Consider the following 17,832-nt stretch of genomic DNA (forward strand, 5'->3'; position numbering starts at 1 on the left):
CCAAGACAGCGCGTCGAGTCGCGGGGTGATGCAGGATGTGGTCGTGGTTGGGCAGAGATGACGAACCGCGACAACGCCGTTCAAGGGACAGAAAACTGAAAGCCGTAGTCCACAGCCGTGCCAAGCGTCCACACTCACTGGAGCAACGGTTTCCCACAAGCACCGAGAAAGAGCGGGGACAAACAGGAACAACACAACCCAAGAAGCAAAAAAAGGGCATCAAAGACCAGGAGGACCGAGCAATTAATACTGGGCGCAGATGTCCATAAACTGAAAACGCTTCGGGCGCCGTTGTTGAGCGCTGTGCTGCTCTACAGCGGCAATAAACCAATGTGACGGCGGGATTGCGCATGCAAGGAGGGGTCCTCTGGCGTCAGCGATGGCTTCCATCTATGGACTTCCACCTTCCGCATCGGCATCAACCGGCGAGGGCTGCATCTGAAAATAGCCTTCTCCCGTCGAACAATTCCTCTCTGGCTTGGGTCACACTCTGAATCCAACATCGGGAACGCGAGAGCTGATCAGGCAGAACAAACCACTGACCTCAGCACGAGGGGCATGTGGACATGGTGGGGTTGAGTTCAAGTGACAAGCCGAGCCAAGACGGACCGGACCAACGCCAGAGAACATGTGCCGACCAGGATGTGTAAGAGCGCCAAGACGTGTATTCGTGGTGTATGGGTGGGTGTATGCTGTGCACAGTACAGCCTAGAGAGCCCCGAGGTGAAGAGGGCCACAGAGACTGAAAGTGTCCGCCGTAGGGTTCAGTGTACACATTTGGTCTTCTGCAGGAATGTCACAAATTCCATTATCAGCTGTCCAGTCACACATTCCAAGCCATTCGAGATCGAGAACAGCTCAAGTCGAAATCTGGGGTTGGAAGCGCTATTCCCAATTTGGCCTTGTTTGCCGTCTGGACCAGCTTGGCTTGGCCGCTGCTCCGCTCGTGCCCGTTGCCCTGTGCGCTCGGGGGCGGGTGGATCTCTCCACACAGGGGAACGGTACGCATTCACCTGCCCACGACACGACAACACTGTATTGATACGTTCGCGTCGAGAACGGGCACTTTGGCACGCCTCCTGCCATCGTTTGAATCATCCGTCCATCATCGTTGTCCCTCCTGAGTTGTTACTTTAAGTAATAGGCGCCATCAGCAGCATCAAAACTTGTATTAGTGCACCGGGCTATTCAAGCTTCCCGAAACTCAATTACAAACGGCGCATAGAAAGCCAGGCCCCAGCCAGTCCCATCGACAACGCGAGCCACCGATACACTCGTCGAGAAATATTTGTGTTTCCGTTCAGTCAACTTCACAACTTCGGGCTGTTGGCGGGGCATCTCCAAACGAGAGGATACCAGCAGGGGTATCCTGCCGGGCGATGAGAGTTGCTCGCTTGGCCTGAAGGAGGCTCCGTCAGCCATGGACACCCCAATCGAAGCACCCAGCGGAACACCTCAAGGAAATTCTACTCAAGTTGTTACCAACTATATTAGAGAGAAGGACCAAGAGCGCAATGTTACCCCCAGACAGGATAGACCCCTCACCTTGCTCGAACTTCCAGTCGATATTTTGCAGCTGATCGTTAAGGAGGTATCTTTGTTCCTATCAAGCCTTCATGCGAGTGCCGTACTGACATGGTGCCCTCCAGATCACTCATACAAACGATCTGACAGCACTTGCCTTGACGAACTCGGCTCTACACGGGCTTGCTACACCTCTGATATACTCACGGTTCGACATTGTTTGGCCAGATGGACACATCACGGCAACAGAATCCAAGAGCGTGGACGCCTTGACCTACGGACTCAAGACGTTGTGTCTCGGAAGCGCTTTTGCTCGCACCATGCGCAGAGAATTTCCACGAAATGTGCGTCAACTTGCTAAGTTCAAGGGTAACGAGTATGCACAATACATCAAGAAGTTCTCGCTGGGCAACGGGCCGGCCGACTGGGTTTCTGAGTACATGATCAGTAAAGAGAGTGGAACAATGCTTGGGACCATGGTGGCACTCGCGATCGCCAAAATGAAAAACCTCGAGACGTTCATATGGGACATGCCCACCGGTGTGCTGTCCGACATCTTCATGGCGCTGGCATCCTTGGCTGAGCAGCCCGACAGAGACTGTAAGCTCAGCAGGGTCTGGGTCCGCTGGCATGACAACTCGGAGCAGTCCGGCAACTCTGCTTCTCAGAACGGAAATCCAGTGGCAGCTACAACTGCACTTGTTCCCCAAGGGAGCCATGTCACAACTGTGGGAATAATGCTTCCAGAGAACGCCGCCCACCCTTCACCTCGGCCTCCAGTCTCTTACGCGAATTACCACTGTGAATACCCAACTTTTAGCGTCTTGCCTCCACTCACGAGCTTGACCGTGCTGGACATTGACGAAGTGGCCTACCTGGACGAGATGGCCATACTTATAGAGCGCTCCAAGGATACGCTTCAAGAACTCCGCGTGGGTATCTCAGTAAATGCGGTACACAAGGACTTTGCTCAGGCTTGGGATGGGCCTGGCTTACGACAAGTGGACCACAAAGCCCAGTTTCCAGGAGGCAGCACAATTGGCGAGAGGCGTCTAGGGGGCGTTATCGGTGTCCTGGTTGGGAAGATCTACGACATCAGGCAACACCGCTCTTTAAGAGGCAAGATGAAGCTCGTAGCCGTTGCTGGTTCTGCCACAGAGAACAGCGCTTCGCCAACCACACCAGTCTCGACAGCCTCCTCACAGTCACCATTAACTGGGAACTCCTCACCCAATAGCGCTTCCGGGCCATCGCAGACTCAGCAGTTCGAAGACGATACTGCTGCGGACAAAGGACAGCCAAATGCCTCTGACAAGAAGAAAGATGGGTTGAAAGGTGGCAGGGGTAGTAAGCCGATAGCTGTCCCTAAGAAGGTTCTGGACGGCAAACTCAAACTACAGACCCTTGAGCTCGAGCGAGTGACACTATCACTGCATGTCTGCAGGCAGGCGTTAGATTGGACGGTGTTGACAAATCTGACGCTCCTCGACTGTGCCCAGCACGAGAACCTATGGAAGATGCTACGCAAGAATTTTCAGCCGACATCTCTCAACAACGGAATCAGCCTCTCTCCCAACGGGTCCAGGATTGCAGCATCAAACGCACCCTTGCAGTACCATCTCGCCCTCAAGTCTATTCATACAGACGCTACTACCTTGGCTCTGGTCAACTTCATCAGAGAGACCCTTGCGCCTAACACCCTTGAAGTCTTGTTCTTGCAAGATCGCAGACGAAGTTCCAGCCCCCCAATTCCGCTGGCTGAAGTCTTCAAAGGTTGTCTGAGAAGACATCCACAAAGCCTGCGGAAACTCCTGCTGGATAGCTCTGCCAACCCCCCTGCCAACCCCAATGCTGCTAATAACGACAACACCAGGTGGAGGAGTTGGGCTCTAAGTACGGAGGTTGTACAGTACCTCACCAGCGGACGCATGGTCAATCTGAGGGAGTTGGCCGTGTCGTTGGAATACAAGGACTGGGTAAGCAAATACTTTGTCTTTCCCTTAAAAGGGACCAAGCTAACAGACTATATAGCACACCTTCCTACAACGCCTCTTCAACCTTCAGCAGCTGCGTTCTCTTAACATTGCTCACGTGGCAGACTACCCAGGGGGGAAACTCGAACCGCGAGAGCTCGCCCATCAGATTGCAGACATTATTACCCTGAGACTCGAAATTCGGCTTTGCTACGTTGGTATCGGTAGTAAATGCTTTGAAATGCTTGAATCCCGCGACACAGGTTCATCAAGCGCAGCAGACTCCAGTGGTGGAACAACCACGCCGGATGTTTCGGCTCCTCCAGCAACAGCGAATCCCTTCACTGGGCAGATGAACGGCATATTTTCCAATAATGGCTTCAACAACATCAACGCCGGTGCAACGTCAGCCAATGGGGTTGATTTGGGGGATGCGGAGGATACATCGGAAGACGAGAATGACCACCAGTCGGACAACTCGGATGAGCACTCTGAGAATGACGAAGACGAAGGGGAGCTCGAGGAAGAAGATGAAGACGACGACAACACTCCTACCACGGCGACTAGCGATCCCGAGGAGACACAAAGTGAGGATGACGGGGATGAGGATGATGACCAGACCACAGGGACTGGGATAGGAGGCACCACGGCTGGGACGAACAGCAATAACGCCAACAACAACAACAACAACAACAACAACAACAACAACAACAGTGCGGACTTGGTCGATGAGTATGACGACGGCTGGGTCGAGCCAGGGGCTAATTCGGTGAAGCTACGGCTGAGGGAGATCTTGTTCTATGATGACAAGGTTGCTATCTTCAAGGCTAGGCATGGAAAGTTGTAGGAGTCCAGCTGTAGCCAGGAGACTCTGCAGGCAAGTTGGGGGTGGGACACGTTCTTGTAATGGCGGCGGGTGATGCGGCGTGACGCGAGACCCTGCGAACCATAGCGTCGTCTTCCAGCTTTACTTCTATTATCTCTATCGGTTTGTGGTTTATGCCAGGAGACTTTTGGTATGGTGGTTGGCAAATGGGCGGGATTCGAACCCTAAAGGAAACAATTGAAGCGACATTGATTGGGCATGGATGCAGTGGGAAAGGGGGGATATCAAGCGTGTTTTCTTTTCTTTGCTTGTTGTAGTCTCTATTGGTTGCTTTTACTTTTGCTACTTGCGGTGGACTTTTGTCTTGAAGGTCGAGCATTGCTATGCATAGCATTTGCTTTGGTTGAAGAGAAGGCGAGTTATCGAGCACATGGTTTTCTTCATTGTTTCTTTATGTTGTTGGACCCTTTGCGTTCATTCCTTTGTGCTTCTTGCTGCTGTTGCCATGTCAGTTTCAACATTTGGGAGGGAAGGGGGTGTGATAGGGCTTGTTGGAGGTAGTTCAAAACAGGGTAGTCGGGATCTATGAAGACGTAAGAAGAAGAGGAAACGCAAGTTTTATTATGAGTACACGCACATCCAGAATTCTCGAGCACTTTTATTTCCATGATGGTCTTCCGATGCGATGAAACTGGGTGATGATATCTGCCGCTCTGGGTACCTATCGAATCAGATCACGCCGTACTATGCGTCAAAGCTCATCGCAAAGAACAGGAACAAGAAGCTACCTATTGAGCAGCGGTCATCAAATGTTGACGAAATGCCATTGCAGATGCCACCACGATGCTATATCCATGCACGTGCGCTGTTTTGTGGCCGTAAGCGGTTTGCACAAGGTCCAACATTCCGGTGTCAGGCGTGTGTGATGTGGTTGGGATCGGTAAGTTGTGTGGAAGATAAATTTCCAGTGCACCATCTTCCAGTCGCTTCCGCCAGTCTTATATTCCTCCATGTTCTCATCCAGTTGCTTGGGAGGAATGTTGCGCATCCTTGCCCTTTGCAGTTATCAATCTGATCGCATTCAGGATCAGGGTCCATCTGATGCAGGAACCTTAAAAAAAGCTGGGACGACACCAATGCGCTGTGCAGTGGCATTTGTATCGGTCACTCCTATCCAACCAGAGTGAGCATGACATATTGAAAGCAGTTTGACAGGTACAACCATTCTGCGACCAAGACCTTGACAAGATCTCTGCAGCCATATCGTATCACTGTGGGGTTGTCAGACTGGAGATTGCAGGGTGCCCAGTGACACCTGGTTTGGCTATCAACCTCACCAAACACTCTCCCAGCATTGATGCCAAGCAAATGTCGGGCGTCAGTGTGGAATGCTGCGAAGAGGCTTCCCATGAGACATTGGCCGCACTCGGCGGACTCTGAGCGTTGTGAGACATTTCTCAGATAAACCGGTGGGTTGGGGTTGTCAGATTAGTTGTCTTCGTCTTCCACTTCCTCAAGCGTCACCCCATGAGGAACCTTGCTTGGGGCAGATTGCTGGGTGTCAGGCGCCCGAAGGTAGCCTTCCCGTTCCAATTGATCAGCTTCTTCAGGCTCGAGGAGGCCGCCTTGTCCCTTGCCCTTTTCAATCTTCATACGCACATGTGTGGGAACGAATGCGCTGACCGCCTCCTTCCGCAAGTCTCTCACCACCGGCTTGGCCTCGTACACTGTCTTGGACTCCACAACTGGTGCTGGCGTGGCAGAATTTTCTGACTGAGCCCTTTCTGCCACTGGCTCCTGGTTTGCGTTTCTTTTGGCCCGACGCTTGGCGTACCATTCGTCCATGATCTCTTTGGGGATGGGCGGCGGTGTGTCTCGCGGCATAGGTATTCTTCTCACGTCCTCGGGAACATCACTGTCGTCACTCGACTCGTCCTCGTCTCTTCTCCGCTTCCCAAGTACTCCGTCGTTTCTCTGGCCTGGCTTTGACGGACCCCCACGACCAAACTGGGGCGCTCGGTCTCCGAGAGCTTCACGAGCTTTCTTGACTGCCTTCAAGTCCTTCTCCAACGCCTCGAGTGATTGCTCTTCGAGAGCGGTAAGCTTCCCGCCGCCTTCTTTTATAGCCTTAAGATCGTTGATTTGCTGTTCTATTCTGGCCGGATTCCTCTGGGCGAGCTTCTCGTTTCTTCTTGCTTGCTGCTCTGCTTTGCCTGTGGACGCGCAGCATGTTAGTCATCGGCCTCAGCACAGTCATTGGGAAGAGAAAACGCACCTTTCTTGACAGCCTTGGCCTTGTCAGCCTTGTGCTGGGCCTGTACTGGGTTGTACTTCTTTTCTTTTGCCATGCTGCAAGTCCGCTGCTAAACTCAGGAGCCCGCGTGTTCTCGATATTGTCCCGGTTGCCTTGTTGACGTGCCGATGTAGTGATAGCTGAGTCTACAATCTCGTTCCTTTTCAACAGCTGCTTCGGTGATCTTGCAGTGACGCGACCTAGCAGCTGGACTTAGCGGTGCCAAGACATGAAAGCACAGACCACACCCCGCCATCTGGCCGGCCGGTTTGAGCACTCGCAGGAGCCGTTACCCCTCCAACAATTGTTGACGCAGCCCCTCTGGCGCAAGCTGCCCAATCAGTGCGGGAGAGAACGAGTTGGGTCGTCATGATTTAAGCTTGTCTCCATCTGCGCGCGACTGCTTGGTCTCCTGCGTGGAGGCACACCAGAGACGCTTGACATCATCTTCCGGTCTTCTCCTGAGCTTTGTTATGTACCGGCATCCCATCTCTTAACCCCTACTGCTGGAACAGACAACGGACAGGCCGCAGGGTAGTCGGCAGACATCAGCATACCTTACTATTAGGTTATTTATCGACTTGCAGAGACAAGGTCAAGTCATCACATCTCCACACATCGCTTCGGCGCACCCCTGACACCGCCATGGCGAGCTTCATGGCCAATCTATTCCCCGGTGGGAAACAGGACAATCGCCCCTCCACACCGATCAAAACCAACTTCACAACCCCAGTCTGCACTCCACAGGGCAGCCCCAGCAAGCGAACAGTACCTCCCGGCGCCCATGATCTTCCTACCGCCGCCTTTGATGGTCTGAAGCTCGCAGCACCGCCCGGCATGGGTATCCTCGACAGTCCCGTCAAGCTGGGTCGTCCACAAAGTGTTGCGGCCCCATTATCTCCTGGCAAGAGCAACGTGCAGCATTTCGAGGAGGGGCCATCGGCCGTTGAGCATAGTCTTGTCCACAAGAACGCCACGCAGGGTGGCAGTCCCCTGAGAAGCCACATGCAAGAAAACACACCACCCATCTCGCTGCGCGACCCTTTCCAAGAGCCGACATATCAGCCAAGTCATGCCGCCCTCTCTCGTCAAGAGCTCTACCAGCCACGAGAGCGAGAGAGACCGCAAGGGACTGTCAAGAAGTTCAACACGACACGGGGTCTCACCGCCGAGGAGCGAGAGATCTTGTCAAAGCCAAACGTTAAGCGCTTGGTCAATGTCACTCAGTTGTGTAAGTCTAGTTTCAGTACTCATGATGAGCATCCCTGCTGATACATACGACGGATAGACTTCCTCGATTACTACTTTGATCTCCTGACCTATGTCGGTCAAAGACAGAACCGCCTCAATGCATTCAAGGCGGAATATCCCGAGCCGCCCGAGACCGACCCAGAGACGTACAAGCAAATGTGGTCAAAGTACGCCGGTCGAGAACGCGCCAATCTCCGCAAGAGGCGAGTCCGGTTGAGGCAAGGTGATTTCCAGATTCTCACCCAAGTTGGCCAGGGCGGTTACGGACAAGTCTTCCTCGCGCAAAAGAAGGATACCAAGGAGGTGTGCGCGCTCAAGGTGATGAGCAAAAAGCTGCTGTTCAAGCTCGACGAGATTAGACATGTCTTGACGGAGAGAGACATTCTGACAACGGCCAAGAGCGAGTGGCTGGTCCGCCTGCTGTACTCGTTCCAGGATGACAAGAATATCTATCTTGCCATGGAATACGTACCAGGCGGTGACTTCCGGACGCTTCTCAACAACACTGGGGTGTTGTCCAACAGGCATGCACGGTTCTACATCGCGGAAATGTTCTGCTCGGTTGATGCCTTGCACCAGCTGGGCTACATTCATCGCGATCTCAAGCCGGAAAACTTCCTGGTCGACTCCACCGGCCATGTGAAGCTCACTGATTTTGGCCTGGCGGCCGGTTTCCTCGCACCCGCTAAGATCGAGTCGATGAGGATCCGGCTGGAGAAGGCGTCCGAGACGTCGGTTCCGTTCGGTAAGCCAATGGACCAGCGTACGGTGGCAGAGCGTCGGGAGGGATATCGGTCCATGAGGGACAAGGATGTGAACTACGCCAAGTCGATTGTCGGCTCGCCAGATTACATGGCTCCCGAGGTGCTCAGGGGAGAGGAGTATGACTTTACGGTTGATTACTGGAGTTTGGGGTGCATGTTGTTTGAGGCGTTGACGGGGTTCCCCCCGTTTGCCGGCAGCAACGCGGATGAGACGTGGAGGAACCTGAAGCACTGGCGGGAGGTGCTGAAGAGGCCGGTGTGGGAAGATCCGAGCTACTTTTTGAGCAACCGGACATGGAACTTTATCACAACGTGAGTACCACCCACCATAAAGGCAACGTTGTCGGGGATCAGAAAACTGACACAGTTCGAAGTTGCATCAACTCCCGATCCAAGCGCTTCTCCAACATCAAGGATATCCAGAACCACCCTTACTTTGCCGAAGTGGACTGGGAAATACTCAGAGAGACCAAGGCGCCGTTCGTCCCCGAGCTCGACTCCGAGACGGACGCCGGCTACTTTGACGACTTTTCCAACGAGGCAGATATGGCAAAGTACAAGGAAGTGCACGACAAGCAGCAGGCACTTGAGGGCATGGCCGACAGGGATGATGAGATGAGCAAGAGCTTGTTTGTCGGGTTTACCTTCCGGCACCGCAAGCCGGCGAATGAGGATGGCAGCAGCCCAAGAAAGAAGATTCCGTTTGAGGAGGACGCGGCCCCTTCTTTTGGCACCATGCTGTAGGCTCAGCAGAGGAGGTCCAAGGGGGCGCATTTGCAGTCCTCGCCTGGGAAGCCGAGGGACTGGATGAAGGAGCTGAGGGTGGCACAGGAAGAGGTGGAGAGGAGAAGGAGGGAGTTTAAGTTGATGTGAGGGAGGTTCTGTTCAATCATGTTTGTGCTTGTATTTGATTACCTTACTAGCCTTGAGTACTTGGTTTAGTGTTTGCATTGCTTTTCGAGAGCCGCGGCGTCGTTGATGCGTTTTGACAGGGAAGGGGATAGATGGCGGGAAGGCAAGGCAAGAAAGGCAAGAAAGGCAAGCAGGATAATTGTGTTAGTTTACCGTAGTATGAACTTGTACTTTTGTAGAACAACAGGCTGTGGGTATGTCAGCAAAGCAAGGGAAATTAGTTGTCAAGTGATCATCTTTGCAGATAGTATGCTGCCGCCTCAGGCTGCCGGGTCTGGGATGCTGTGTTGCAGACGCGTAATTCGAGACATTGGAGATGGTAGACAAGAGAAATATCTGATGCCTTGGTGACAAGTGACAAGTAACAGCATTACACCACATTGTCGTCGTCAGCCTGGATGTAAACGATTGGCCAATCCAACACCGGGATCTAATCTGGAAATGTGATCTCCACTCTGGGCCCAGTTTGATGGAATCGATAACTTATTATAATCCCTGAGGGCGATCATGTTTGTCACGATGGCTTGGCATTTGTAACAGATTCAGGGCACCCTCGCAGCCCTAAAGATGGGGATTTTGGGTATGAAAAGAGAAAAAAAAGATATCCACCAAAGACGTCATTGGATGGAAAGAGCCAGGGGGGAAAGGTAAATAAAGAAGTAAGTGACGACGCTTCAAGGTGGCGGGTGGAAGTTGAGATGGAACTTGCCGGCCGGTGTGTTTGGGACTGATTCTGCCCCCAACAAACGCCCTTGGATTTGGCATCTGGCATGCGCAGCCGACACATGCGGGCTCTGTCTAACATGTCGTCCATCACAGACAGACGGGCTGCTGCTTACATGTAGCTACACGGCAGGCAGTGGCAGGTAGCAAGACCGACGCCCAATCGCTTCTGACTTTTGGCTTTGCTCCCCGAAAACAGTACGAATGCATTCCCCACCCCAGCCCTGCCGCCTTACCTCTCGGTCCCGAGAGTGAGTTTCAGGATTTCTTTCAAGGATCTGGAGCTGAATAGATGAGATGGTATTCGAGAAGGAAAGGCTCAACACACTCGGTGTTTTTCGGCCCGGTCCCGCTGATGTATTATTGCGTGGCCGTCTTGGCGGTACGAGATCGGGCCATTCTTTTGGTAGAGCCGCAAGCAGGACATCATTCCCATAGGGTTGCTATTTTCAACCACAGGTATCTAGATAATGTAGGTGCCGTACACGGCAAAGAAAAGGTATGGATTATCAAATGGACGCGCGGCCTATCAGTCCCAGTGGCGTCTCTAGTCTCGAACACAGCAGTTGGACGATGTTGTTGCTCAACAGGAACCCAACAGCCAGATGCCTGACGATAATCCGAGCTTTTTTTCTTTCATTCTTGCTCTGATCATCCCAACTCAACTTTGCTCGGTCGAGGAGCTAGCGACCTCGGGGCTAAAGCCAGACCTGCAGCGTCCGTCATAGCTCGGCGCCCATAGCCTTCCGTTGTCGTCTTAACGTTGGGCAGACCGAAAGATTGGACTGCTTGGACTCAGCACTAGTTGGTCCGCTTGAAGATCCCGCACCTCCACCTCTGCCGTCTGCCGTATCGCCCGGGTGAGATATGTTATTTGTTGTTTTCTCGTTGTATCAACCTCGCTGAGGTACTTGTTGATCGGTATAACGTAGGGGGTTATATAAACCCCCCTCCCACCATCCCTTGTTTTCCTGTCTTGTGTTGTCTCATCCCAACCTCTTCACTTCTCTCCCCCACCTCCCACCTCACCTTGTTATCCTCCTCTCCTTCAACCTCATCGTCAACGCTACTGCTCTTTTATTGTCCCTTCCTTGACCATCAAAATGAGACCCTCAACCATGACGGCCTTCCTTGCCCCGGCGGCCGCCAACGCCCAGTGGTACGGCGGTGCCCCCGAGTGCGCTGTAAGCCCCCCCTTCCAATTCTCCATCAACAATACCTCCAACTAACCCCCCCACCCCCCCAAAAAAAGCAATCCTGCATGTCCTCCCTCTGGGACGCAGACTCCACCTGGCCAGCACCAACCTCCTACTGCGCCGAGCCAACCCAGGCCGCCCCCTTGATCTCCTGCATCTCCACCGCCTGCTCCGCCTCCCCCACGGCGGTAACCTCCTACTCCTCCCTCTCCGCCTCCCTCTGCGCCCAGTGGGCCTCCTGCTCCGCCGCCGGCTCCACCGGCGTCCTGACCGTCTCCGCTCCCGCCTTCACCGGCGCCTGGGGTTCCGGCCGCGGCTCCAACGCCTGGGGCGGGGACGGGGAGTGGACAAAGACCTGGCCTGGTGGTGTCTACACCGTTACCGGGTGCGAATGGAACGGCAACCCTTGGGCTGGCGGCCCGGGCGGCTGGGGACCGGGAGGCGAGGCGGGTGGTAGCCCTTGGGGTCCTTGGGGTAAGGGGTGGAGGTGGAGCACCGAGACTCAGACGGTGACGAGAGTGTTCACGGGGGTTGATAATGGAGTCACCAGCTTCAGCACCTCCATTGGGTTGGCGACGGTGGCGTTGGCGGTGAGCGGGGACAGCACCACTACGAGCTTTTTGGCGCAGGCGACGGGGAATGCCGCCGCGGAGGGGAGTAAGGTTGATAGCGGGGTCAGGATCATGGGTGCGGTTTTGGGTGGCGTGGTTGCTGTGGCTGGGTTGCTTTGACAAGAAGATGACCTGTTTGCTGTGTTATCTTTTTTCTTGTGAAGATGCTCTAATTTCTTGGGTTAACATTGTTATGGGTGAGTGAACGAAGAGGGGTTGGAGGGTGGTTTCTGCTTGGAGAATCCGGCGGTTTCTTTTGTCGATTGGTGATTGGGGAAGGATGTGCCTGTTGACTTCTTTCGAGGATATACTTGGTGGTCACTTTCCTCGTGTGTGGGTGATATCGTTTTTGGGAGGCGAGATGTAGATACTTTCAGAGTAACATTTTGACAAGCTCTCAGTTATTACTGGAGAATCGGTTTTGATGCGACTTGATCCTAGACGTCTGTAGTCAGCAAAGAGGCGTAGCTGACCTGCGATGTTATATTTAGCCGTCCCAAACCCCAAAGGCTCTTATCAGGGGACGATATTCGATTTTAGTCACTGGACTAAGGAGGGGATCTCAAGCAGGTTATGGCAAGCAGATAATCAAGCCATTAATATTTGTAACGGATACTGATATACTGCCCTACGGGCTTGTTTTCTCAGAAATCGATACCGACAAGCCCGTCTTTGACTGGTCCCTTCGAGGTCTTCACCCATCGTCACACCAGAAGCTGTGTACTAGATCCGTTCGGTAGATCGTTCTGTGTTGTATAGGCCGTTCAGGGATCGCTTTGCTCCGTGGTGACAAGTATCAAGCCCTGGAAACTCATGATAAACATAAAGGCAACTTTGGGGTGTTGAGATAGTCATCAGCTCAGCCATTTTCAAGCTTTCCCAGGACCATGCCTCCAATGGTGTTCCCAGAGTCAACCGCCGAGTCGAATAAGCCTCCATCTTCTCCCAGATACCCTTCCCAGGCCCTCGCAGCTCGTCGAGGCGAAAGAGAAGCAAAAAGTCAACATAACGGGAGCGTAGAGCAGCCATTCAGCAGAACAGGCCGAACTTATACCAGCCCAACGTGTTGGTCACCCCCTCCCAACGTTGTAACCTTGTTACCACGTGGCATAGAAAGAAAAGATAGCGCCCCTTTTCCCGGGCCGTGAAGATGGAAGACGCGCCGTTGTATATGCAGTGTTCCATCCGAGACAGCAGGAAACGGGCGGCGCGTGTGACACGTGCCGCAACTCACCAAACTTGTTTGATAATCGTTTCCAAAGGCCCCGGGGCTGGGGAAAACTCGATGATGTGCGATAGCGCAATCCGCCTCGTCACCAAGGACCATCCCGACCGATGGCATCTGATAATGGCTGCCGGCTACCGTCTTGGCTTGGGAAGCCAACTTGGCAAAGCCGTCGAGCTTCTAGCTTGCCGAACAGTCTCGCTAGAGATTCAGTTCACCGAGTCCATGGAACCATCCTGATCAACATAATGTCTGGTCTGATTCGGGTCCAGCAGCCGGAGATGCAAATCTCAGGACCCTGCCGGGCTCATGCCTACGGCAGCACATATGGCACAGAGGGATGCCGGCATGATGTGCAGTGATTCTGTAGGTGTGGGCGAATAGCCGCGATAAGGTTAGCCATGTGAGCAGAAGCAACAGACTGGATGGTACCTGAACAGCAGGTGTGATTCGCAGTGCCTCGCCTCAGCTTGGAATGCCGGCTATCTCTAGGCTTACCAAAGGCGCCTAGATACCTGACAGTTAGGGCTGGTGCTCATGTTTGACGAGGACTGCGAATGGTCGCTCGCCAGATCTACAGACTCTCAATGGACGGTCGGTGTGGTTTCCTATCACACACAGATAAGACGCGTGGAAGATCACCGGAAGGTCAGCAGAGCTTGCGGGCTATAAAGAAGACGAAACCCTCCCACTTCCATGCCCATAATCACCCAGGTATTCAGCCCGAGAAAACGGACGACCCTTGAACTGCCAGCAAATCGGAGGCAGAGGACAATATGTCAATGACCATCATGATCGACGCTTCCTGTGATGAATGGCAATTCCCACCCTTCCAGAGACAGAGAACGAAGGCCAACATGACACCCACACCACTCCATCCAACAACCGGCTTCTGGATTCTGACGTTTTGAACTTGTACAGCCTCGCCCTTCGCATGAATCAACCCCCACGTCGATTCCGCGCTCGGGCGCAAGGTTGCGGGGTGAGACTCCATCCCCCGAAGCCCCCACGGGTTCACAGGGAGCTCATTGGCCACGCCTCCACGTTCGGTCATCAGCCTACGTCTCGTTCTTAACCACCAGACGGCGTTCAATGGATTTAATCCCGCACGAGACACCAGTGTGTGATCGGAAGCGAAGGGGGTTGGGCGGCTGGACCATCCAACCGAATGTCTCAATATGGGAAATGTTCCAATGCACCTAAAAGGCGTTGGGCACATCGGTTGAGGAGCCCAGTTCCGCCCGGCAATACAGAGGACGAGGGGGGAAGATGGCTTTGCCCGAGGGTTTCGGGTGGTCGGAAGCTCAGTTTCTCGGGAGTAACCTCAAACAGGAAAGGACAGCAAGCTTCTTGGCAACGACGGCGACAAGACAAGCTCCTCGGTGAGGGGCACGCACGGTCTTTGGACGTTTGAGAGCACATATCCACCACCGCCCAGCTTTCACATGTCACTGATGGTGCTGGGTGGTACTGTAGGTGTGCTAAGCCATCAGCACCACTACCGTCATATCGCATCTGTGGTTTGTTTGACCGCAAAGTGGCTGTTATGTAGCTCTTCAAGCTTGGCAAGAAAAGAGCGAGATCGGCCAACCACCACGACAGGTTGATTGGGTCGCATGTCTTCTCTGATGTCTGCCCTCTTGGTACGAGGCCGGTTCCGGGGAGGAAGGGCTGGGTCACTTCTCTGGATGATGGAGGCGGCTGGAGACGACGACACCACCAATGTCATCACCACACCTCATACCAGGTCTGTGATTCGAGCTTCCGTAGGCATTGCCTTGTAGGACCGTTTTCGTCGTTTCTTGGTGGTGGATTTCTGCGTGTTCGGCAATATGGATGGCTACAAAATGAGAGATTTGTGCCGGTTGATGGTGCGGCAGCGTCTGTGGCTGCTGGTCGGAAGACCGTCGTTGTTTTGCCGCGAGCAACTGCTGAACCCGGCCTCGTCGGAACGCATTTCTGGGCGCTCTGGGCAGCCCCAACGGCTGTCCTTGGTGATTCTGTTAGCGTACGTGGGCGAAGGCGTCCGGTGCACGGAGGGGGTATTGGAGATCCACAGATCGGAAAATAAAGGAACAGAAAGAAGGCTAAACACCACGTTTGGTTTCTGTTGTGGCGGTCAGGGGAGGGCCTCTGCCCAGAGAGCTTGTCCCAAGCCCGGTTGCAGTCGGGTATCGTAGTGCCTCTCTTGCGTGTCTCCGTTGATCAGAGTCTCCAGCGGTCTCCATTGTCTCCATTGTCTCCAGCGCCCCAATGCTTCGAAGCACCTGCGTGACGTGCAGGACAGGTGGGCTTTGTGTGTGGAGATTCGGTCTGAATCTCCGCCGCCAGAGTGGACAGTTGTCAGGACACGTTGTTTTGGTTGACGATGATGATGACATGAGGTTGATGGCGATAGGGACAACGATAGATTGTTTGCTGTCTGTGTCTGTGGTGTCGCCGAAAACGCAAATGGAAGACGGGCCGCCAATGTTGGGTGGGATATCGCTTTCAGCAAGCAACCCTTGGCCACCGCTCCGGGGCTAGCCTCATGGCCCTCCATGCTCCAGAAGCTTGGACCGTATTGGGCATTGTGTCCGTCTGTCGTCATTGCAAGTGCGTTCTCGTCGATAGATTGGATCGGCAGATTGATGATGCGCTTTTCGAAGGTGGTGTTTGTAGGAGAATGGTGGTGTGAAATACTAGGTAGGTAGTTCATGCAGAAGGGTTACAAAAGTCGAGGTTTGGCTACCTATTGAGTTTGTAGTCTTCAGCCATGAACAAGACATACAGCAAAGAGCATGTGAGCAATCGAATCATCCTGATCAACACGGTTTTACCTGGCATGATAATGGTTCCCATTCTTACTCTGACATCCACTGACATCCAAGGTCTTACACGGAGCCGTTGACAGAAAAAGGACGGCCCTGCCTCGGCTGTTGGCCCACTGTATTTTAAGGGTCCTGTGGACCCGTGGTCAAGGCCTACCTCAGAGTCCAGGGTAAGACGCACGGCACCAGTTTCAGCGTGTAACTCGTGGTGTTCTGTGAGGAAGAGGAATGATCTCTCTGTTTTGGAAACCGTTTGTTTTGACCGCCTCGACAACAATGCTACCGCCAGGACCTACGAGTTTGAGTCGACCAGGAAGTCGACAGAAGGAAGCTGACGATGGCTTGTCGTCTGTTCCCGCCCGGTAGGTGTGGGGGTACCACCATGACGGGAATCCTGGAAAGGTGCTTAGGCCTTCTAGACCCCTGTCAGGTACTCGGTACTTGCCCTCTGAATCCATTTCTGATCCTCGCTGTAACCATGTTGGGAACCGTTCCCCATCGCTTTCGTTTCCTTCCTTTTGCCTTCTCAATATTACGATATTGTGTTTGCAATACAAACTTGCTGGGTATACCCTCCTTTCTCAGTCTGCAAAGCCCATGCTCACCGCAACAGTGTAGACAGCATACCTAGAAGCCCTTCGCTGATGGAAGAGCAGCCAAACACTGCCACGATGGCCGGCGAGAAAACCATGCCGTTCTCCCACCTCCATCACCCCACGCAGGTCGAGACCCCCTCACGCAGACGAGCAGTCTCACCACCAAAGCCACGCGTCTGGAAATGCCACACCCATTTCTACCCATCCTGTCCCGCGTTGCGGAGGGCGGAGGGCGGAGTGGGTGGGTGGTGTCCAGGATAATCCGAACTGGGAATCATGACACCTGCACATGACAGGACGCTGGAATGGGCTCTCCGCTTCAGAGGCTGCCCGCCACAGCACGACGACACGCTCGGCCGCGAAGCTCTAAACTCATGCCACCCATCCATGTGGGACGACATGGACATCGCTCGTCTCACAGAGCCGAGCAGACCGATCGGCTTCACAAGATTTTCGGCAGCGTTCAAGCCGTACAGTGCACGAGCAGTGACATATTCTTGTCCGACCTCAACCTCTTACATATGGCATCTGTCTCTGTCACCATGGCTCTGTCTCGAAGCCCCCCCGCCATGGGCTATTGCTGGGCCGTCCTGGTACACTACCCGGGACATCCATGCGCTGCGGCGTTGGCCAATAACCGGCATTTTGTCCCAATAGGGCCGTCTCCTATGCTCTGAGGAGAAGCTCCCCTTCCAGCCTTGGTGTGTTTGGCTCTCATCACCCACGCTGTCATAGGCTCAGGTGAAAGGTTTAGCAGACCGACTGCGTGCCAAGAAACCCCACACCAGCCCACTTGGATGCGTTCCGCCAAGAGGAGTGGGGTTGCACTGCGGCCCATGAAGTACCAGCGACTTCGGTCCGTTACTTGCAATCCCACCAGACTTTGTTCTGCGGCCACCAGTGCGGCTTCCGAGAAGACCCTCTCCGACCCTGTTGACATGGACTGGTTTTATTCCATGTTTTCTTTCTACAAAGTTGCGGTTTCCCTGATCACGACGGATCCTAATACTCAATACCCCCGTGGAGATAATATCACTATGATATGCATCTGCGCAATCTGTTTCTCTTGAGCATGGACAGGCAGGGATCGAAACTCGCACTATTCTGAATATCTTGGCATCCACCATG

The 17,832-nt window shown here is 53.7% G+C and overlaps 4 protein-coding genes across 4 annotated transcripts; 3 read left to right on the forward strand and 1 right to left on the reverse strand.

Annotated features, from left to right (window-relative positions):
• Nucleotides 1-777: 777 nt before the first annotated feature.
• Nucleotides 778-4,344, forward strand: QC762_119170 (uncharacterized protein; the record flags this gene model as incomplete). Its single annotated transcript, XM_062886352.1, has 3 exons — nucleotides 778-1,591; nucleotides 1,650-3,500; nucleotides 3,556-4,344. Exons 1-3 carry the CDS (start codon nucleotides 1,421-1,423, stop codon nucleotides 4,342-4,344), a joined length of 2,811 nt encoding a protein of 936 aa, XP_062749428.1. The 5' UTR covers nucleotides 778-1,420.
• Nucleotides 4,345-4,463: 119 nt separating this feature from the next.
• Nucleotides 4,464-6,810, reverse strand: QC762_119180 (uncharacterized protein). Its single transcript, XM_062886353.1, has 2 exons — nucleotides 6,599-6,810; nucleotides 4,464-6,536 (listed from the first exon to the last, which is right to left on the reverse strand). The coding sequence occupies exons 1-2, from the start codon at nucleotides 6,669-6,671 to the stop codon at nucleotides 5,812-5,814; spliced, it is 798 nt and encodes a 265-aa protein (XP_062749429.1). The 5' UTR covers nucleotides 6,672-6,810; the 3' UTR covers nucleotides 4,464-5,811.
• Nucleotides 6,811-6,927: 117 nt separating this feature from the next.
• DBF2 (serine/threonine-protein kinase dbf2) lies at nucleotides 6,928-9,635 on the forward strand. Its single transcript, XM_062886354.1, has 3 exons — nucleotides 6,928-7,847; nucleotides 7,905-8,943; nucleotides 9,006-9,635. Exons 1-3 carry the CDS (start codon nucleotides 7,262-7,264, stop codon nucleotides 9,373-9,375), a joined length of 1,995 nt encoding a protein of 664 aa, XP_062749430.1. The 5' UTR covers nucleotides 6,928-7,261; the 3' UTR covers nucleotides 9,376-9,635.
• Nucleotides 9,636-10,589: 954 nt separating this feature from the next.
• On the forward strand, nucleotides 10,590-12,877 carry QC762_119200 (uncharacterized protein). The gene is made up of 3 exons (XM_062886355.1): nucleotides 10,590-11,450; nucleotides 11,519-12,270; nucleotides 12,644-12,877. The coding sequence occupies exons 1-2, from the start codon at nucleotides 11,370-11,372 to the stop codon at nucleotides 12,191-12,193; spliced, it is 756 nt and encodes a 251-aa protein (XP_062749431.1). The 5' UTR covers nucleotides 10,590-11,369; the 3' UTR covers nucleotides 12,194-12,270; nucleotides 12,644-12,877.
• Nucleotides 12,878-17,832: the final 4,955 nt, after the last annotated feature.

This window comes from Podospora pseudocomata (genome assembly GCF_035222375.1).
Source record: "Podospora pseudocomata strain CBS 415.72m chromosome 1 map unlocalized CBS415.72m_1, whole genome shotgun sequence".
Lineage (NCBI taxonomy): Eukaryota > Fungi > Ascomycota > Sordariomycetes > Sordariales > Podosporaceae > Podospora > Podospora pseudocomata.

Bases quoted from the DNA above. Each gene is read 5' to 3' on its own strand.
- DBF2 (XM_062886354.1), top strand. From the start codon at position 7,262: ATGGCGAGCTTCATGGCCAATCTATTCCCCGGTGGGAAACAGGACAAT. The intron at 7,848-7,904 runs GTAAGTCTAGTT...TACGACGGATAG, and splicing joins GGTCAATGTCACTCAGTTGT to ACTTCCTCGATTACTACTTT. The intron at 8,944-9,005 runs GTGAGTACCACC...CACAGTTCGAAG, and splicing joins ACATGGAACTTTATCACAAC to TTGCATCAACTCCCGATCCA.
- QC762_119180 (XM_062886353.1), bottom strand. From the start codon at position 6,671: ATGGCAAAAGAAAAGAAGTACAACCCAGTACAGGCCCAGCACAAGGCT. The intron at 6,537-6,598 runs GTGCGTTTTCTC...GCGCGTCCACAG, and splicing joins GGCCAAGGCTGTCAAGAAAG to GCAAAGCAGAGCAGCAAGCA.
- QC762_119200 (XM_062886355.1), top strand. From the start codon at position 11,370: ATGAGACCCTCAACCATGACGGCCTTCCTTGCCCCGGCGGCCGCCAAC. The intron at 11,451-11,518 runs GTAAGCCCCCCC...CCCCAAAAAAAG, and splicing joins GCGGTGCCCCCGAGTGCGCT to CAATCCTGCATGTCCTCCCT.